This window comes from Herpailurus yagouaroundi, unplaced genomic scaffold (assembly GCF_014898765.1).
Source record: "Herpailurus yagouaroundi ecotype Mexico unplaced genomic scaffold, PumYag 180, whole genome shotgun sequence".
NCBI classification, from domain to species: Eukaryota; Metazoa; Chordata; class Mammalia; order Carnivora; family Felidae; genus Herpailurus; species Herpailurus yagouaroundi.
Window position 1 is genome coordinate 7,464,755 of NW_024412411.1, and position 22,221 is coordinate 7,486,975.

Here is a 22,221-nt window from a genome sequence, read left to right on the forward strand (position 1 = left end):
ACAAAAGGGTCCGTTCCTTTGGGTAAATAACAAGAAGCATGATAGCTGTATTAGATGGTTTGGTTTTGTAAGAAACTGCTTAAAAGAGAAGAAAAAAGGAAGAGAAACTGCCGAGACGTCTTCCAGAGTGGCTGTACCATTATGCATTCCCACCAGCAATGAATGAGATTTCCTGTTGCTCTACATCCTTGCCAATGTTTGGTGTTTTCTGTGTTTGGGATTTTAACTATTCTAATAGATGTGTAGTAGTATCTTGTTGCTGTTTTACGTAGATCTCTGGAATTCATTTGTCTAGCATAGCCAAAACTTTATGCCCTTGACCATTTCCTTCTCTTTCCTGCCCCTGTCAACTACTGTTCTGCTCTCTGCTTCCATGAGTTTGACCATTCTACTTACTTATTAGTGAAATATAATTGACATACAAAGTTACATTAATTTCAGTTGTACAGAATACTGGTTTGACAAGTGTAGCTACCATCTATTGCTATAGAACGCTATCATAATGCATTGATTATATTCTCTGTACTATATCTTTTATCCTTGGAACTTATTCCATAACTGGAAGCTTGTATCTATCATTCCCCTTTACCCATTTTCCCCATCCCCCTGTACCCCTCCCCCTGGCAGCCATCTTCTCTGTATTTATGAGTCTGTTTTTCTGCTTTTGCTCAAAAAGACTACACATATAAGCGAAATCATATGGCATTTGTCTTTGATTTATTTCATTTAGCATAATACTCTCTAGGTCCGTCCATGTTATAAATGGCAAGATCTTGTTCTTTATGGCTGAGTAATATTCCATTATATATCTATATCTGTATATATCTATCATGTATATACACACACACACACACAGACAGACATATATATACCACCTCATTGCTACTCATTTATTTATGGATGGACACTTGGGTACTTCCATATCTTGGCTATTGTAAATAATGCTGCAATAAACATGGAGCTGTGTATGTCTTTTCAAATTAGTTTTTGTTTTCTTTGGGTAAGTACCCAATAGTGGAATTACTAGATTGTATGGTAGTTCTTTTTTTAATTTTTTGAGGAATCTCCATACTGTTTTCCACAGTGGCTACACCATCTTGCATTCCTACCAACAGAGCATGAGGGTTCTGTTTTCTCCATATCTTTGCCACGGCTTATTTCTTGTCTTTTTGAGTCTAGCCATTCAGCCAGATGTGAGGTGATATTTCCTTGTGGTTTTGATTTGCATTTCCCTGATGATGAGTGATGTTGAACATCTTTTCATGTGTCTGTTGACCATCTGTATCGTCTTTGGAAAAATGTCTCTTTAGGTCATCTTCTCATTTTTAAAAATTGGATTAAGTTTTGGCATTGAGTTGAATAACTTATTTTCATATTTGGATATTCTTAACAGGCTGTATCATTTGAAAATATCTAGTAGGTTATCTTTTTGTTGGGTAGATGGTTTCCTTTGCTGTGCAATAGCTTTTCTTTTTGGTGTGTTCCCAGTAGGTTATACCTTTGTTCTCCTTGTCTGAGGAGACCTATCTAAAAATACATTGCTAAGGCTGATGTCAAAGAAATTACTTGGCCTGTGTTGTCTTCTAGGAGTTTTATGGTTTCATGTCACACATTTAGGTCGTTAATTCATTTGAGTTTATTTTTGTGTGTGGTATAAGAAGTTGGTTCAGTTTTATTCTTTTGTATGTACCTATCCAGTTTTTCCAGTGCCATTTGGCAAAAAGACTTCCCCATTGTATATTCTTGCCTCCTTTGTTGTAGGGTAACTGGCCATAAAATGGTGAGTTTATTTTTGGGCTCTCTACTTTGTTTCATTGATCTATGTGTCTATTTTTGTGCCACTGCCATACTGTTGAGATTATTGCAGCTATGTAGTATATGTTGAAATGTGGGATTGTGATGCCTCCAGCTTTGTTCTTTCTCAAAACTACTTTTGGCAGTTTAGGGTCTTTTGTGGTTCCGTACAAATTTTAGGATTGCTTGTTCTAGTTCGGTGCCAAATGTTGCTGGTATTTTGATGGGGGTTGCATTGAATCTCTAGATTGCTTTGGGTAGCATGGACATGTTAACAGTATTAATTCTCTGAATCCATGAACATGGAATAGCTTTCCATTTTGGTGTCTTCAATTTCTTTCTTTTTAAAAAAATTTTTTTTTAATGTTTATTTTTTGAGAGAGAGAGAAAGTGTGAGCAGGGGAGGGGACAGAGAGAGAGGGAGACACAGAATCCGATGCAGGCTTCAGACTCTGAGCTGTCAGCACAGAGCCTGGTGCAGGGCTCGAACTCAAAAATGGTGAGATCATGACCTGAGCCCAAGTTGGATGCTTCTGCGACAGCCACTCAGGTGCCCCTGTGTCTTCAATTTCTTTAATCAATTGTTTTATTGTTTTCAGAGTACAGGTCGTTTACCTTCTTTGTTAAGTTTATTCCTAGGTCTTTTAATATTTTGCTATAATTATAAATGGAATTATTTTCATAACTTCTCTTTCTGATACTTTTTTATTAGTGTATAAAAATGTAACGGATTTCTGTGTATTAATTTTGTATTCTGCAACTTTATTGATTTGTTTATTCTAATAGTTTTTTGAAAAGGTGGAGTCTTTAAGATTTTCTGTGTATAGCATGGTTACCTGCAAATAGTTAAACTTCTTCCCAATTTGGATGCCTTTTATTTCTCAGCTGTTGTGGCTTGGATGTCAGTTCCATGTTGAATAATGGTGAGAATGGACATCTTTGTCCTGTTCCTGATCTTATAGGAAAGGTTCTGTTTGTCACCATTGAGTGTGATGTTAGCTGTGAGTTTTTCATATATGGCCTTTATTATGTTGAGGTATGCTTTCTGTAACACAGGGAGAGTTTTTACCACGAACAGATGTTGAATTTTGTCAAATGCATTTTCTCTGTCTTTTGAGGTGATCATATGATTTTATAGTTTGTTTTGTTAATATGTATCTCTTTGGTTTGCTAATAGTGTACCATTTGTGCACCCTGGAATAAATCCCACTTTGTTGTGGTGAATCGTTCTTTTAATGCATTGTTGGATTTGGTTTGTTAATATTTTGTTGAGGATTTTTGCATCTGTGTTCATTGGGGATATTGACCTGTGGATTTTTGTTTTTTGTAGTATCTTTGGTTTGGGTATTAGTAATGCTGATGTCATAGAATATATTTGGAAGCCTTTTTTTCTATTTTGTGGAATAGTTTGAGGAGAATGTTTGGTAGAATTCACCTGAGAATTTATCTGGTCTTGGATTTTTGTTTGTTGGTAGTTATTTGATAACTGATTCAGTTTTGTTACTAGTAACTGGTCTGTGCAGATGTTCTATTCTTGATTTAGTTTTGGAAGATTGTATGTTTCTTGGAATTTATCCATTTGTTCTAGGTTGTCCAGTTTGTTAGCATGTAGTTTTTTGTAGTAGTCTCTTATAATCCTTTGTATTTCTGTGGTGTCATTTGTTTTCTTTTGTTTCTAATTTTATTTAGTTGAGTCATCTGTCTTTTTTCCTTCATGAGTGGCTCAAAGGTGTATCAATTTTTAAAAAATCTTTTTAAACAGCTAGCTCTTGGTTTCATTGATAGGTATTTTTTAGTTCCTGTTTCATTTATCTCTGCTGTGATCTTTATTATTTCCTTCCATTTAGTAACCTTGGGCTTTTTTTTTTTCTAGTTCATTTATGTATAAGATTAGATTTTTTTGAGGTTTTCTTGTTTCTTGAGGTAGGCCTGTATTAGTATAAACTTCCCTTTTAGAACTGCTTTTGCCACATCCCAAAGATTTTGAACTGTTGGGTTTTTATATGTGTTTTTAAAAAATTTCCTCTTTGATTTCTTCCTTGACCCACCCATTGGTTGTTTGAGGAGTGTGGTGTTTAGTTGCTCTAGTGTTGGCTGCATAGATACTTACCTTTTTTTTTTTGGGAGAGGGCGAAGTGAGCGAGAGGCAGAAAGAGAGAGAAAATCCCATGAGGGGGCAGAGAGAGGGAGGGAGAGATAGAGAGAGGGGAGAGAGAGAAGCGGGCTCACCCGAAGTGAGGCCCATGCTTACCCAGAGCAGGACATGATCTCCCATGGAGTGGGGCCTGAACTCACCTTGATCTTAACTGAACCTTGAGATCATGACCTGAGCCGAAGTCAGATGCTTAGTGACTAAGCCACCCAGGCTCAAATATCTGCATAGGTATTTTCAATAAGTATGACCTCTTGTTGAATTGATCCTTTGTCACTATGTAATGGCCTTCTTTTTCTCATGTCACAGGCTTTGTCTCAAAGTTTATTGTATCTAAGTATTGTCACCTGCTTTTGTTTGTTTGTTTGTTTGTTTGCTTCCATTTGCATGGATCACCCTGGGACACCTCAGCCTGCCTTGCCCTTGGCTTCAGACAACACCATCAGGGCTTCCCCTATGCTCAGCGCCTTACACCCTACAGCTAGTGTGCAGTTAAACTTCACCTATCCTGCTGGGGGCACCTTCTTTGCAGGCCACAAGGGAGTGGCATGACTTCTTTCAAAGCAGTGAAAGGAAAACACCTACAATCAAGAGCACTCTATCCAGCAAGGTTACTAAAGTGGCCTTACAAGAGACATTAAAAAGATTTCTTTAGGGGCGCCTGGGTGGCTCAGTTGGTTAAGCGTCCGACTTCAGCTCAGGTCATGATCTCACGGTTCGTGGGTTCGAGCCCCGCGTCGGGCTCTGTGCTGACAGCTCAGAGCCTGGAGCCTGTTTCGGATTCTGTGTCTCCCTCTCACTCTGCCCCTCCCCCACTCGCATTCTGTCTCTCTCTGTCTCAAAAATAAATATTAAAAAATTAAAAATAAAAAAAAAGATTTCTTTAAAGTGGAAAACAAAGAGGCTATAATTAGAAGTAAGAAACTTAACGATAATAATAAAAAGAAATAAAATTAAGAGTAAAAAAATGTAATTATATGTCAACATATACGTAAAATCTGGTGGGGCAAGTAAAAAAGTTCTTTTTAGAATGTGTCTGAACTTAAGGGACCATCAGCTTAATATAGACTGCTGTATACTTAGGATGTTATATGTGAACCTAATGGTTACCACAAACTCAAAACCTATAATATACACACAGAAAATAGAAAGCCAAGCATAACACTAAGAACAGTTATCAGTCACAAGGGAAGAGTACAGGAGAAGAAGAAAGGAACTGAGAAGAATGACAAAAACAACCAGAAAACAATTTTTAAAATGGCGGTAAGTGCATATATCTCAGTAGTTTCTTTAAATGTATATGGTCTAAATGCCGTAATCAGAAGACATAGAGTGGTGGAATGGATAAACAAAACCCATCCAGATGCTGCCTATAAGAGACTCACTTCAGACCCCGGTTGGGGAGCTGTAGCTGAAGTGGGTGCAGGCTGGGGTGTCTGGGGTTGCTCAGTGTGGAGGGCATCCTGGTGGGGTGGCTGGAGCTATGGCCTCTGTGGGCCAGGGTATCTCAGGGTGCTTTGTGCAGTGGGCACCTTGGGATGGCTAGAGCTGAGGTAGGGTATGGGCCAGGGCATCCCAAGGTGCTCTGCACAAAGGACGCCCTGGCAGGACAGCTGAAGCCACAGTGGTCACAAGGCGGGCTGTCTGCGATACTCTGCAAGTGGGGTTCCCTGGTGGGGCAGCTGGAGCTGAGGCAGGATGTGAGCTAGGCTGTCTTGGGGCACTCCTTTTTTTTTTTTTTTTTTTTTTTTATTGTTTATTTATTATTGAGAGAGAGAGAGCATGAGCATGGGAGGGGCAGAGAGAGGAGGAGACACAGAATACGAAGCAGGCTCCAGGCTCTGAGCTGTTAGCATAGAGCGCGACGCAGAGCTCGAACTCACAAACCACGAGATCATGACCTGAGTCGAAGTCAGACGCTCAACCGACGGAGCCACCCTGGCTCCCAGTCTTGGGGCACTCCTTTTGGGGGGTGCCCTGGTGGACTGGCTGGCACCAAAGCAGGTGTGAGCTGGGACATCCTGGAGTGCTCTGAGCTGCGGGTACCCTAGCAAGCCATCTGGAGCCAAAGCGATGTGGGCCTGGTGATTTCCAGGGTCCTTTGTGACTGTGTCACCTTGGCGAGATGGCCGCAGCTGTAATGACCATAAACTGTGGTGCTCACCAGTCCTTTTATCTGAAGAGAGTTCCAGCAGCTCCCCTGCTATTTGGCAGGGTTCTAAGGCTGGTTCCTTCATATTCTAGTTACAAACTGAGGTGGGGTTTTTTTTGTTTTTGTTTTGTTTTGTTTTTTGTCTGTGCCTCAGGGTAGACAGATCTGCTCGTGGTCCCTCAGTACTACTCCTCCACCCTGCAGTTCACAGAGTTGGTAGTGTGTGAACTGTGTGTCTTGTTCTTTATGTGGTCTGTCTCCTGTGCAAAAGCTGTTCAGTCAGCCTTTAGTTCTTCTTTGGGAGGAGTTGCTCTGTAAAGGGATGTAGATTTGATATGTCTGGAGGATGTAAGTGTAGGGTCTTCTACATCGCCATCTTGGACCAGAACTTATCTTGTTTTAATTTGCATTTCTCTAACGACATATGATGGGGAGTATCTTTTCAGTGTGCTTATTTGCCACGTGTATGTTTTTGGTGAAGTGCCTGTTAAGATGTTTGGCTCTTTTTTAAATTGAGTGCTAATTGACGTATGACAATTATGTTTTGGGTTTACAGCATAGTATTCAACATTTGTGTGCAGCGTGAAATGATCACAGGAAGTCTAGTTACCATCTGTCCCTTTACGATGTTAATACAATATTATTGACTATATATTATTCAAGTTGTATATTACATCCTCATGACTGACTGGTTGATTGATTGATTCATAGAAAGGGTATGTGAACAGGGGATAGGGGCAGAGGGAGGGAGGGAGAGAATCCTAGGCAGACTCCGCTCGATCCCATGACCTTGGGATCATGATCGGAGCTGAAATAAAGAGTTGGATGCTCAAACGACTGAGCCACCCAGGCACCCCTATAATAGTTCTATTTTTAACTTTTTGAGGAATCTCCATACTGTCTCCCACGGTGGTTGCACCAATTTACATTCCCACCAACAGTGCACGAGGGCTCCCTTTTCTCCACATCCTTGCCAGCACTTGCTATCTCTTCTCTTTTTGATTCTGGCCATTCTACCAGGTGTAAGGTGATATCTCATTGTGGTTTTCATTTGCATTTCCCTGAATGATGAGTGATGTTGAGCATCTTTTTATGTACCTGTTGGCCATCTGGAGGTCTTCTTTGGAAAAAATCTATTCATATTCTCTGTCCATTTTTTAAAAAATGTTTTATTTATTTTTGAGAGAGTGCAAGTCAGGGAGGGGCAAAGAGAGAGGGGGACAGAGGATCCGAAGTGGGCTCCACACTAACGGCAGCGAGCCTGATGAAGGGCTCAAACTCACAAACGCTGAGATTATGACCTGAGCCAAAGTCAGACGTTCACCTGTCCTCCACTGTCATCCCCCTCTGTCTATTTGTAATTGGAATTTTAAAATACTGAGTTGTGAGTTCTTGATATAATTTGGATATTAACTCCTTATCAGATATATCATTTGCAAATACCTTTTTCATTCAGTAGGCTGTCTTTTCATTTTTTGATGATTTCTTTTACTGTGCACGTTGTTAGTCTGATGTAATATTTTTGTTTTTGTTTCCCTTGCCTTGTCCAAAAAGACATTGCCAAGACAGATATCAAGTAGTTTTACCACTGGTGTTTTTTTCTAGGAGTTTCATGGCTTACAATATTACATTCAAGTGTTTAATCCATTTTGAGTTGGTTTTTGTGTTAAGATGTAAGATAGTGGTGTAGGTCCATTCTTGTGCATGTAGCTGTCCAGTCTTCCCAGCACCATTTATGTATTTTGTTTTCAAAGAACCAGCTCTTAGTTTCATTGATCATTTCTATTGTGTGTTTCTATTTCATTTATGCTGTGATCTTTATTATTTCCTTTCTTCCACTAACTTTGGGCTTTGTTCTTTTTCTAGTTCCTTTAGGTGTAAAGTTAAATGGTTTGTGATTTGTTTCTTGAAGTAGGCCTGTACTACCGTGAGCTTCCCTCTTAGAACTTATTTTGCTGCATCCCATAGATGTTGGTGTATTTCTGTTTTCATTTATCTCTAGGTATTTTTTGATTTCTTCTGTGACCTAGTAGTGGTTTAGTTTTAATATGTGGTTTAATATCCACATATTAGTAGTTCTCCCATTTACCTTCTTGTAAATGATTGTGGTCAGAGAAGATGCTAGATATGTTTTCAGTCGTCTTGAATTTATTGAGACTTCTTTTGCATCCTAACGTGTGATGTATCTGGCAGAATGTACCATGTGCTTTTGAATAGAATGTATATTCTCCTGGTTTTGGATGGAGGGTTCTGTATTTATCTGTTAAATTCATCTGGTCTAATGTGTTGTTGAAAGTTGATGTTTCTTTATTGATTTTTCTGTCTGGATAATTGATACATTGATGCAAGTGAGGTATTAAAATCCCTTACTATTGTATTGTTGTCATTTTCTTCCTTTTTTATGTGCATACATAAGTGTTGTATCTTCTTACTAGATCAACCCCTCTATCACCCTGTGATGCCCCTCTTTGTCTTTTGTTAAAGTACTTGTAAATTCCATTGTGTTTGATGTGAGTATGGTTTCACCACCTTTTTTTTCATTTCCGTTTGTGTGGAATATCTTTTTTTTTCCGTCCCTTCACTTGCAGTCTGTGGGTCCCTACTTCTAAGAGAGTCTCTTGTAGGCAGGGTATATGGATGGGTACTGTTTTTTTAATCCATTCAGCCATTCTTCTGATTGAAGAATTTAGTCCATTTACATTGAAAGTAATTATTGAGAATTATGTACTTACTGCCATTTTGTTAATTGTCTTCTGCCTGTGTTTATAGTTCCTTTCTTTTTAACATTTTCTTAAAAAATATTAGATTTTTTTCTCATTTTCTTTGTATAGTTTTGGTTTGTGGTTATTGTGATGTTCACATACATCATCCTATTTATGTAACATTTTATTTTGATAACAACTGATAGTTGAACACATTTGAAAAGTACATTTTTACTCCCCTCCCTAGGTGTATGTTTTTGATATCACTGTTTATATATTTTTATTAAAATGTCTATGTTAAGCAAATTATTACAGGTTCAGTTAATTTTGTGACACCTTTTAATTTTCTTAGTACCTTATAACTGATTAATCTATTATCTTTACTGTATATTTACCTTCTGCGGTGAGCTTTTTACTTTTGTGTGTTTTCTTTTATTAATTAGTGACATTCTTTTCAGCCTAATGAAATCTCTTTATTATTTTTTGTAAGGCCTGTTTAGTAGTGATGAATTCCTTTAGCTTTTGCTAGTCCTTTTTTTTTTTTTTTTTAAGTTTTAAATTATTTTTTGAGAGCGAGTGCACAGGGGAGGGACAGAGAGGGAGAGAGAGAATCCCAAGTAGACTCCACACTGTCTGTGTAGAGCCTGATGTGGAGCTTGAACTCACAAACCGTGAGATTGTGACCTGGGCTGAAATCAAGAGTTGGATGCTTAACTGACTGAGCCACCCAGGCACCCCAGCTTTTGCTTGTCTTTAAAACTCTTTGTCTCTCCTTCAAATTTGAGTGATCACCTTGCAGAGTAGAGTATTATTGGTTGGAAGTTTTTTTTTTTTTTTTTCTTTTTGAGAGAGTGCATGTGTGCAAGTGAGTATGAGAAGGGGAGAGGCAGAAAGAGAGGCAGATTCCAGGCTTTGAGCCATCAGCACAGAGCCCTATGCAGTGCTTAAACTCACAAGCCATGAGATCAGGACCTGAGCTGAAGGTGGATGCTTAACTGACTGAGCCATCTAGGTGCCCCAGGAGGCACTTTGAATCTGCCCCACCAACTCTCCTCTGGCCTGTCCAGTTTCTGATGGTGTTTTTCTCTTGGTGCTTTTAAGATTCTCCCTTTCATTTTTGACATTTTAATTGTAATGTTTCTTGTTGTGGCTGTCTTTGGGTTCATCTTCTTTGAAACTGCCTGGGCTTTCTAAACTTGGATGTCTGTTTCTTTCCCCAGGTTACGGAAGTTTTCAGCCTGTTTCTTCAGATACATTTTCTACCCCTTTCTTTCTTCTTTTGGGACCCCTATAGTATGAATGTTACTCTGCTTGATGTTGTCTCAGAGGTCCCTTGAGTTTTCTTCATTTTTCTAAAATTCTGTTTCCTTTTTGCTGTTCTGAGTTCCATTGCTTTATCTTCCCGTTTGCTGCTTTCTTCTTTCTATAAATTTGTCCTCTTTATCACTGATTCACTGTTCTGCCTCATCCATCCTTGCCACTGTGGCATCCATCTGAGATTGCAGCTTAGTTATAGCCTATTTTATTTCATAGTCATCCTGACTAGTTTTTACTTCTTTTATCTATGCAGAGAGGGATTTTAATCTATTTTCGATCCCAGCTAGTATTTTTATTACCGTGATTCTAAATTCTGGTTCAGACATCTTGTATCTGTGTTGATTAAGTCCCTGGCTGTCGTTTCTTCCTGCTCTTTTTTTGGGGTGAATTCCTTCGTTTTGTCATTTTGAAGGGAGAAAAGGAATTGATAAGGTAAAAAATAAATATATAATTAAAAAATTAAAAACAACACACACAAAATCAAATAAATGATGTTAGATTCTAGATGTGTTTTGATCTGGTTTTTGAAAGGAGCTTGATAGAGACAAGAAGGAAGTTTGAAAATTTGAGAAAATGAATACAATGAAATAGAATAAAATGATGTAATAAAATAGGATTTGGAAAATATATGAAAAAGAAGTCAAAAAAATATTTTTAATTTTTATTAAAGAGAAAAATTTTTTCTCTTTCTGTATTCAAGGAAAAAAAAAGAAACGAAAAAGAAAAATTGAATAGATGGACCAATGAATAGACTGAAATACGTTTGAAATTACATTGGTTTCCCCTAGAAGTCAAACCATGAAGCACTTTATAGCCCGTAAACTAAGCAGGTGGAGAGGTTTGTGGTGTTCCTGAAGAGTGAGGTTGGCCCAGTTGGGCGGGGCTTAGTGTAACAGCTCTGTTCTCCACTAGATGGTGCTACTTAGCTTACTGGAGTGGATTGTTCTGGCTTGTAGGTGTGTATGCACATGCACAAGGGGTGAAAATGACATCATCCAGCTACTCAGTCTCTGGTATTGGGTCTCTGGTATTGGAACTCTATGCTCTCCCTGACTAGCAATCGCGCACCCATCCTTTGTCTCCAGCTTCCATCCCCTCCCTGCTTTTACACTATGACCAAGCTGTCAGGTTGCCAGGTGGCACCTCCCTCCTGAGTTTTATCTCAAACATGGATGTTTCCCAACCCCTCACTTCTGAGGAACTGCGGCTTTGACTTGCTCAGATCCTCTGGGGGAGGGTCTCAGAGCAATGGCCAGGTGCCAGCCAAGCATGGTTCTTGGGACCATGCTGCTGCTGATGCCCAGAGAGTGCAGCTAGGCGCCAGCCTGCCCCAGAAAAAGTTCACGCTATCGTGTAGCAGCAGTGTTTCAGAGATCATGGAAAATCACAACACACGTCTGGCACCAGGCTTCACCCTCAATGACCTTCCTCCAGCACCAGCGAATGTGGTTGTTCTCTGGGGGCTGCTGGGACCTGGTGGCTGCAGAGCCTCTACCAAAAGCCCTTCCAGCGGTGGAACCACTTCTCCCCGTGTGGTCTGAGAACCTCCCAGACCCCACTGTGCTGCTGGGGATTTGCCTTTCCAATCAGAGCACTGCCAGGTATTGAGCTGTGGAGTTTCAGACTCTAGGCTCCCCCTGTTTACAGAGTCCTAATGGAATTTAAGCCCTCTCCTTTCTCCCTTTTTAGTTCAGTCCCTGCGGCTGTTTCTACTTTTCCACTTTTTCTCCAGCTGCTTTTGGCGGGGTTGGGGGTGCTTTTCCCAAACTCTTCCCCCTACCCCCATCTCTGTCCTCTCTCCGCACACAAAAACAGCTCCCTGCCCCCGCGGCTTCTCTCTCCCCCAGTTCACCTCTCTGCGCCACGTACCTACTGAGTTCTGTGGTTCAGGTTGTGCAGATTGTTGTGTTAATCCTCAGATCAGTTATCTAGGTGTTCAGGATGGTTTAGTGTTGATCTGGCTGCATTTCATGGACGCGAGACACACGAAAAACTTCCATGCTCTTCTGCCATCTTGGCTCCACCCCGTGCTGATTTCTTCTTTCATCCATTCTGCTATTGAGCTGCCTTAATGTATTTTTCTTTGGAGTTGTATTCTTCAGCTGTGTGACTTCTGTGTGGTACTTCCTTATGTTTTCTGGTTTTCTGTTGAGGTTCTCACTGTTCATCCACTCCTCCCCAAGATTGGTGAGCATCTTTATGCCCATTAATTTGAATTCTTTATCAGGTAGATTACTTATCTTCATATCCTTAAGGTCTTTTTCTGAGGCTTGTCTCATTCTTTTGTTTGGAGCACAGTTCTGTTTCCTCATTTCGCTTGATTCTGTGTGTGTGTTTATTTCTATGTATTAGGTAAAATAGCTGCCTCTGGTGATTTTTGTTCACCTTTGCCCTAGTTCTTGGTCATCTCTTGAACTTTCGTAGTTAAAAAAAAAATTTTTTTTTAATCTTTTAATTTACACCCATATAGTTAGCATATAGCAATACTCCTATTTCAGGAGTAGATTCCAGTGATTCATCCCTGTGTCTAACTCCCAGTGCTCATCCCAACAAGTGTCTTCCTTAATGCCGCTTGCCCATTTAGCCCATTCCCCCACCCACAGCCCCTCCAGCAACCCTCAGTTCTCTGTATTTAAGAGCCTCTTATGTTTTGTTCCCCTCCCTGTTTTTATATTATTTTTACTTTCCTTCCCTTATGTTCATCTGTTTTGTATCTTAAATTCTTCATGAGTGGAGTCATACGATATTTGTCTTTCTCTGGTTGACTTATTTCGCTTAGCATAATACCCTCTAGTTCCATCCATGTTGTTGCAAATGACAAGATTTTATTCTTTTTGATTGCCGAGTAATACTCCATTGTGTATATGTGTATATGTGTGTGTGTGTGTATACACACACCACATTTTCTTTATCTGTTCATCTGTCGATGGACATTTGAGCTCTTTCCATACTTTGGCTATTGTCAATAGTGCTGCTATAAACATTGGGGTGCATGTGCCTCATCAAGACAACACCCCTGTATCCCTTGGATAAATCCCTAGTAGTGCAATTGCTGGGTTGTAGGGTAGTTCTGTTCTTAATTTTTTGAGGAACCTCCATACTGTTTTCCAGAGTGGCTGCACCAGCTTGCAGTCCCACCAACAATGCAAAAGAGATCCTCTTTCTCCGCATCCTTGCCAACATCTGCTGTTGCCTGAGTTGTTGATGTTAGCCATTATAACAGGTGTGAGGTGGTATCTCATTGTGGTTTTGATTTGTATTTCCCTCATACTGAGTGATGTTGACCGTTTTTTCATGTGTCATTTAGCCATCTATCTGGATGTCTTCTTTGGAAAAGTGTCTATTCTGGTCTTTTGCCCATGTCTTCACTGGATTATGTTTTTTGGGTGTTGAGTTTGGTAAATTCTTCATAGATTTTGGATACAAACCCTTTATCAGATACGTCATTTGCAGATACCTTCTCCTACTCTGTCAGTTGCCTTTTAGTTTTGCTGATTGTTTCCTTTGCTTTGCAGAAGCTTTTTATCTTGATGAGGTCCCAATGGTTCATTTTTGCTTTTATTTATTTCCCTTGCCTCTGGAGACATGTTGGGTAAGAAGTTGGTGTGGCTGAGGTCAAAGAGGTTTTTGCCTGCTTTTTCCTCTAGGATTTTGATGGCTTCCTATATTACATTTAGGTTTAATCTATTTTGAGTTTATTTTTTAACATTTTAATTCATTTTTGAGAGAGATAAAGCGTGAGCAGGGGAGGGGCAAAGAGAGAGGGAGGCAGAATCTGGAGCAGTCTCCAGGCTCTGAGCTTTCAGCACAGAGCCCGACATGGGGCTTGAACCTACAAACCGTGAGATCTTGACCCGAGTTGAAGTTGGACATTTAACCGACTGAGCCACCCAGGCGCCCCCATTTTGAGTTTATTTCTGTGTATGGTGTAAGAAAGTGGTCCAGGTTCATTCTTCTGCATGTCGCTGTCCAGTTTTCCCAGCACCACTTGCTGAAGAGACTGTCTTTATTCCATTGGATATTCTCTCCTGCTTTGTCAAAGATTAGTTGGCCATATGTTTGTGGGTCCATTTCTGGGTTCTCTATTCTGTTCCGTTGATCTGAGTGTCTGTTCTTGTGCCAGTGCCATACTGTCTTCATGATTACAACTTTGTAAGACAGCTTGAAGTTGGGATTGTGATGCCTCCTGCTTTGGTTTTCTTTTTCAAGATTGTTTTGGCTATTCAGGGTCTTTTCTGGTTCCATACACATTTTAGGATTGTTTGTTCTAGCTTTGTGAAGAATGCTGGTGTTATTTTGATAGGGGTTGCATTGAATATGTAGATGGCTTTGGGTAGTATCGACATTTTAGCAATATTTTTCCAATCCATGAGCATGGGTTATTTTTCCATTTTTATGCCTTTTTCAGTTTACTTCATGAGCTTTCTCTAGTGTTCAGTGTATAGATTTTTCACCTCTGTGGTTAGATTTATTCCTAGGTATTTTATGGTTTTTGGTGCATTTGTAAATGGGATCAATTCCTTGATTTCTCTTTCTGTTGTTTCATTATTGGTGTATAGAAATGCAACTGATTTCTGTGTGTTGATTTTATATCCTGTGACTTTGCTGAATTCATGGATCAGTTCTAGCAGTTTTTTGGGGGAATCTTTTGGGTTTTCCATATAGAGTATCATGTCATCTGTGAAGAGTGAAAGTTTGACTTCTTCCTTGCTGATTTAGATGCCTTTTATTCTTTTATGTTGTCTGATTGCTGAGACTAGGACTTCCAACACTATGTTAAACAACAGCGTTAAGAGTGGACATCCCTGTCATACTCCTGACCTTAGGGAGAAAGCTCTCAGTTTTTCCCCATTGAGGATATTAGTGGTGGGTCTTTCATATATGGATTTTTTCATCTTGAGTTATGATCCTTCTATCCCTACTTTCTTGAGAGTTTTCATCAAGAACTTTTGTGATTTTTCTAAACCACCTGGTTTATTCTTGATATGTACCTATTAATATGACCCTATATGAGGGTGTGCCAAGACCAGTCAGTGATCTAAGGGGAGGGATCTCATTTACCACCTGGTTTCAGGTGATGGGAAGCCAGACTCTTGGGCATTGGCTTTTAAGTATACAAATATATTCAGCCCTATGTTGCTATAATAGTAGTCCCTGCTGGCCTCCAGACCAGGAGATCTGGAGGTGTCTCCTGGACAGCAGTTTTAAAAATTTCGGCTCCAGACAAGCGTAGAAGCTCCTTTCTGGGAGTTGTGTCTAGGTAGCGAGATGAAGGCTGCGCGTGAGGATGGCATCTCCTTCTATTCCCTGGAAGTCCTTCTTAGCCTCCAGATGTGTGGAAAACCCGAAGCCTTTCCCTTAGGCTGATGCTCTGGGCTAAGTATTTGGCCTTTTTCACCGGAAGAATTGGGTTGTGTTTCAGTCTGTTGTCTGTACAGCGCCCTGGGGGTGGTAGCCTGCCAAGAACTGTCTTTCTGTTTGTTGCCTTTCTGTGGAACTCACTAACACTGGCCCTGTCGGGCCACCAGCAGCGGTCGATCAAGTGGTATCTGTCTCCTGTGTGGATTGTGCATACCTACTCACTTTAGCAAGGCAGCCAGACATGTCAGGGTCGGGGGGTGGGGGGGGCTTCAGAAAGACAACAGAAAAATGTCATGGCTGCGTATGCCTTTGGACTTCAGTAGTATGGTGGGAGAGTGCCCCGTCTCTGCGTGCATGCCAGCTTTGGTGGCGGGGTTGGTTGAGGACTGTTGCATCTGCCTGCAGTAGCAGATTTTAGCCAGGGAGTGGGAGAACTCTGTGACAATTTGTGTTTGCTTGCCCCAGCTGGGGAGCAGGGGAACACTGCCATCACCTGTGCTCTCTGGCCTCAGCAGGTGTCATGATCCTCCTTGCTCTACTGTCCAGGAAGGTGGTGGGTGGGTGCCAGGACCGAGTTTGCCCGCCTGTGCCAGCAGTCTCTGCGGAGTGAGGCGGTGGTGTCCACCAGTGCCTCCGTCTCCAGGGAGCATCTCAGCTGTCCCCTGCTCCTCCAGCTGTTGTCCCCAGATCAGCAAATGAATTTGTCTAACACATAGTTTAGACGCTTTGCAAACTGTTGTTTTTTCACTCGATCTCAGGGCAAGCCCTCTAAGAGGGGAATCTCTGTTTATTGTAGCACGTTGGGACCCTTGGTTTTCCCAGTCAGATGTTCTGGGGGCTCGTCTCTCCAGTGCAGATCCCAGGCATTTGGCTGCCAGATGGGAGGCATCGACTCCCCTGTTCCCTGGGAGAAGCACCTGTCTAGTGACGTCCCTCCCAGTTTTGTGTCTCTGCCCCCGAGAGTGGGGGGGGGGGGGTTTGCAAGACAGTGTTTCTGCATCTTCTAGCATCTCCGTGTGGCCCTTCTCTCCTTTGTTGTGGAGAAGCAGTTCCTCTAGACTTCAGATCTTTTTCAGAGGGAAACAGTCCATAGGTAGCTGTAGATGGAGTGTGTCTGTGGAGTTCAGGACCTTACTACACCACTGTGTTGGACCCTCACTACCCCTGTATTTGGCCCAGTTTTTAATCGGTCATTGGTTTTCTTCTGTTGAGTTTTAAGAATTATTGGTACATTTTGGAGAATATGCCTTATCAGATAGGTCTTTTGCACATATTTTCTCCTAGTCTCTGGCTTATCTTTTAATTCTCTTGATAATGTCTTTAACAGAAGATTTTAAAAGCAAATCCAGTTTGTCAGTTGTATTTTTAGATTCCGTTTTTGGTGTTGCATCTAAAAAGGTGGCACCGGGGCGCCTGGGTGGCGCAGTCGGTTAAGCGTCCGACTTCAGCCAGGTCACGATCTCGCTGTCCGTGAGTTCGAGCCCCGCGTCGGGCTCTGGGCTGATGGCTCAGAGCCTGGAGCCTGTTTCCAATTCTGTGTCTCCCTCTCTCTCTGCCCCTCCCCCGTTCATGCTCTGTCTCTCTCTGTCCCCAAAATAAACGTTGAAAAAAAAAAATGTTTAAAAAAAAAAATAAAAAGGTGGCACCATACCCAAGGTCATGTAGTTTTTTCCTTTGTTATCTTCACAGAATTTTATGGTGTTGCATTTTATATTTAGGTCTGCGATCCATTTTGAGTGAATTTTTGTGATGTCAGGTACATGTTTAGGTGTTTGTATATATAAGTTTGTTTATTTTGAGAGAGACAGGGAGAGAGCTCAAGTGCACGGGCAGGGGAGGGGCAGAGGAAGAATCCCAAGTAGGCTCTGTGGTGTCAGTGCAGAGCCCGACTTGGGGCTTGATCTCACGGTTTGTGAGATCATGACCTGAGCTGAGATCAGGAGTTGGACATTTTAACTGACTGAGCTGCCCAGGCGCCTCACAGATAGATACTATCTCTGTCTCTGTCTCTCTCTCTCTCTCTCTCTCTCTCTCTCTAGTTTTAATGTAGATGTCTAATTGTTCCAGCACCATTTGTTGACAAGACTCTTTGCTCCTTGTTTTTTTTTTTTTTTTTTTTGCCTTTGCTCCTTTGTCAAAGGTCAGTTGACTATATTTGTGGGGGTCTATTTCTGGGTTCTCTGTTATATTCTGTTGATCCATTTGACTCCTCTTTCGTCACCACATTTAGATATCTTTTTAAAAAGTAATAGAGCAGGTAAGCTTTGCTTCACCTTATGGTATGACCTCAAATTGGTTTCTCCTCTCTGAGCTTCAGATACACTAGGGGGAGGTTGGAGCTAATCTTTAGCACTTCCTAACACGTATACTTCTCAGACCTGGTGAAGGATTATTTTTTTCCAGCTTAGAGTCTGCTCAGACTGTTAAATCTCTGTAAAATATGGTCAGATGACTTACTGGGAGAAAGACCATGGGCTTATATGCTCATAGGTCAGATCGCTATACATGTTGCTAAGTGCTCATTCAGCTTCTGAAATTAAAGTCTGTGGGTACATGTTCCTAAATGCTCACTCAGCTTCTGAACTTAAACTTTGTGGCAGACAGGTAGGTGGACCACACTTTGATAACACTGTTATATGCAGCGGGCTCAGGTTGGAAAGATGCCTGACCTGTTTGCCTAGAGCTGCTTGTGAGAACAGCAGCTGAGGTGAGGCCTGAGAATTGGCTTGTTCCAAGTAATGCGGGTGTCAGCAGTATGATCTTGTCTCCTCCAGGATCATACTTTGTTGCTGGGAGTCAGTCTGGCCCCACTGTGTCCCCTTTATTTAGCAGACTCCTCACATTGACCCCTGCCCTCACTCGAAGGCAGGGGAACCGCTCGGCGTGGTCCTAGGACCATGGTGCAGGGGCCCTAAGACGGGGCTGTAAGAGAGGACTTGGAGGGTCAAGGTTGGAGCAAGGCCTGCTGCTCTGGGTAGGTCTGAACACCATTTCCGAGGGAAGGAGGAGACGGGCGTGAATGGCTGTGGTGGCTGGTGATGATCCATACTGGCACAGACTCTGGTGCGTGTCCGAGACTTCCAGCCTTAGAACTCCAAGACCATAGGATCTTAGCACCTTTGAATCTTTGAACTTCGAGTCATGAGCTGTCTGAACTGGAAGGAGCTGCAGGGGTCACCTCATGGTCTAAGCTGGGTTATTCATCTGCTCTTCTTCCCTGGCCCCCAACGCAGACTTGAGATTGAAATGGCTGTTTTGCCTTTAACTGGCTGCCCTGTTTGTGCTGTGGGTGAGTAGGGGCTTCGTGGATGCCCTTGGCTTACCTGGATGCTTCTGCTTTATTTTGAAGCTTCAGACACTGTGTGCTCAGATTGACAGAGAACAACTCACAGCCCTTGATGACCAAGCTGCAGTGGCTCTTTGCCTTCCTGGAGCACAGCCAGGTGAGTGCAGGGGGAGTTGGGTGTGGTGGAGAGGAGGCTCTGGTCTGACACCCTTCCCTTCCCCAGGACTTGTCTGCATCTGGCTCTAAGTCCCTGCTTCCTGATGTAAGCTGTTCAGCCCCAGGCTGGGGCTGGCACAGGTTCATGGCCGATTTAGTGCCTTGTGGGACAGGAGAGGGAGTGTCTCTTTGAGCCCCTTCTGTGTTCTGCCCACCTGTCTCCCCTCAGTGATTCACTCCCTCACATTAGATGCTGCTTTGCTCATCTGTCATTTTGGAGCACTTGCACTGCCAGTCACCCTGAGGGGTGTTATTGTTTTGTTCACGGTCCCCGCCCTCATGGAACCTAAAGCCCTTAGCCAAGCATTATGTGAGGCCCTGTGGGGGCCACAGAGGTGAGTCAGCCACAGCTCCTGCCTTCACGGAGCTCCCAGTCTGCTGGGGGAGGCAGACCTGCAGCTAACAACGGTCGTGCTCAAACAGAGGGAGGTGCAGTGTGTCGTATGCTTGCAAGGGAGGGAGGGGAGCAAACAATTGTGATGGTGGAGGGGATCACTGGGAAGATGGCACAGAACAGGCGTCGGCACATCTGGGACTTGAAGTCTTTAAGTTTTTGATGGAGGAAAGGTATTTTAGGCAGAAGGAATGGCATTGAACAAGGGTCTGGAGATGTGTCGGGAAAGAGTGAGTTCTTAGAGGATTGTTCTTCTCCATGAACCTAATGCCATGCTCATAGGCTGCATGGCCTTGGTGGGATGGGATGGGTCAGGTCAGGTACAACTAGGAAGGGGGGAAGACTTCAGAGAGGAGGCCAGATGTTTGGGACAGAGAATCCCCAGGTGGACCCTCAGGCCTAGCACTTGGCCAAGCTGGTTAGTGAGTGGCCTCCTGCTCCTGACCCTGTCTTTCATCTGCATTGGTCCTAGAGGCCTGCCATTTCTCCAGAGAATTTCCTGTCTGCATCCTGGACACCCTGGTTCAGCCCTGGCACCCAGCAGGACTGCTCTGAGTACCTGAAGTACCTGTTGGATCGGTGAGGGCGGCCAGACCTGGCTCTGCATGGGGGCTTCAGGGCTGGAGAAGGGTGCCTGTGGGATAGCCTGTGTCTCCGGCCCTGTTGCCTCCTCCTGGAAACGGGTGCCACGCTGCACTTGTGGAAAGCGTAATGTGTGTGGAGGCCTGTGAGGGGTGGGCAGGGTCTGCGTGTATGACCGGGGAGGGGTTAGTATGTGCACATGCGTGTGCTGTGCTTGCCTGAGTGCAGGGGCGCGTGTTCAGCATAGCTCTGGGGGCACGTGCACGCAGGTACGGCCTGTCTTCGTGTGGCAGGTTTGTGTGTCTGTATGGGGGGGGGGGTATGTGGCACATGTGCTTGGCTTGTGAGTGTGCACGTGCATGGATGACATTTTGCACACCTGTGTGTAGTCCCTGTGCGGACGCATGCACACATCTAAACGTGTGGCCTGCAGATAAGGTAGATGGCACAAATCAGGCCCGAGCACGGGGCAAGGATCTGTGCCTGTGTGTGAAGGCCCTGCGCTCTCTGCTCCAGGCTACACGAGGAGGAGAAGACGGGGACCAGGATCTGCCAAAAGCTCAAGCAGTCCAGCTTGCCCTCCCCACCGGAGGAGCCCCCCAGCCCAAGTCCCACCTCGGTGGAGAAGATGTTCGGAGGCAAGATTGTTACTCGGATACGCTGCCTCCACTGCCTCAACGTCTCCTCCAGGGAAGAGGCCTTCACGGACCTCTCTCTCGCTTTCCCCCCCACCGACCGCTGTCGCCGCCGCCGCCTGGGCTCAGTGATGCTCCCTGCAGAGGACGTAGGGGTCGGGGACCCCCCGTCACCATCCCAAGCCCAGGTTCCAAGCAGGGTGGGTTCTCGGAGGCAGAGGAAACATTGTGTCATGGGGGACGCCCCCACTGCCGTCCTGGACATTGAAGGTCTGGGCCCCCAGGGACCTGGGGGGCCGATCAGTGGGGAGGAGAAGGTGGATAGGGAGGAGGAAGTGGAGGAGGAAGCTCGGGAGGAGGAGAGGCCCCGAGAGCAGGAGGAGGAGGAAGAGAAAGAGAAGGAGGCGGTGGCAGAGGAGGAAGAGAAGGCTGAGAAGGAGAAGGAGGCAGAGACCGCAAAGGAGAAGGAAGAGGACGGCACGGGGCCAGGGAGCCAGAGGGGCGCCGCCGGGGAGGGCTCCCGGTCCGTCCTGGACCTGGTCAACTACTTCCTGTCCCCCGAGCGGCTGACGGCGGAGAACCGCTACTACTGCGAGCCTTGTGCCTCGCTGCAGGACGCCGAGAAGGCAGTGGAGCTGAGCCAGGGGCCGCGCTACCTCATCCTGACCCTGCTGCGCTTCTCCTTTGACTTGCGCTCCATGCGCCGCCGCAAGATCCTGGACGACGTCTCCATCCCCTTGCTGCTCCGCCTGCCTCTGGCCGGGGGCTGCGGCCAGGCCTACGACCTCTGCAGTGTCGTCGTGCACTCGGGAGTGTCCTCGGAGAGCGGCCACTACTACTGCTATGCCCGCGAGGGCGCTGCCCGCCCGGCCCCCTCTTTGGGCGCTGCGGACAGGCCCGAGCCCGAGAACCAGTGGTACCTGTTCAACGACACTCGGGTGTCCTTCTCTTCCTTCGAGTCCGTCAGTAATGTCACCTCCTTCTTCCCCAAGGACACAGCCTACGTGCTCTTTTACCGGCAGCGGCCTGGGGAGGGGCCTGAGACGGAGCCGAGCTCTCCCAGAGGTCGGGCAGAGCCCACGCTCCACAAAGACTTGATGGAGGCCATTTCCAAAGACAACATCCTTTACCTGCAGGTGAGCAGGCCCTCCTGGGCTGGGGCTGAGCTCCTGGGTGGAGGGCTTCCCACACAACCAGCAGCTCGGATGCGTTATTGCTCCCCTGTGTCCTCCTTTTCTTTTTAATGTTTGAGAGAGAGAAAGCACACGTTGGGCGGTGGGGGGGAAGGCCAGAGAGAGAATCCCAAGTAGGCTGCACCTCACATTGAGATCATGACCTGAACCCACATCGAGAGTCAGAAGCTCAACCAATTGAGCCACACAGACGCCCCCATCTCTTTTTTTCATGTTTATTTTGAGAGAGAGAAAGCTTGCATGAGGGGAAGGGTGGAGAGAATTCCAAGCAGGTTCCACAGGGGGCTCCAGCTCACTGTGAGATCATGACCTGAGCCACCCAGGTGTCCCATCTCCTTTTTCTGCTGTCCTTTCATCAGCTACTTTGTGCTGGGAATATGTTGGTGGACTAGACAGACATAATCCTTAACTTCAGAGGAACAGACTTTCCATTATTT

General features: G+C 44.1%; 1 protein-coding gene across 5 annotated transcripts in view; it reads left to right on the top strand.

Moving 5' to 3' along the window:
• USP35 (ubiquitin specific peptidase 35) overlaps window positions 1-22,221 on the top strand; it is a 55,841-nt gene that overhangs the window by 31,751 nt on the left and 1,869 nt on the right. For 4 of the 5 annotated variants that reach the window (XM_040489471.1, XM_040489472.1, XM_040489473.1 and 1 more), the window contains 3 exons: window positions 18,828-18,921; window positions 19,847-19,953; window positions 20,473-21,727. In XM_040489471.1, coding sequence (XP_040345405.1) covers window positions 18,828-18,921; window positions 19,847-19,953; window positions 20,473-21,727 — 1,456 coding nt within the window. The remainder of the gene's footprint in view (window positions 1-18,827; window positions 18,922-19,846; window positions 19,954-20,472; window positions 21,728-22,221) is intronic. The other variant, XM_040489474.1, reaches the window with a different exon arrangement.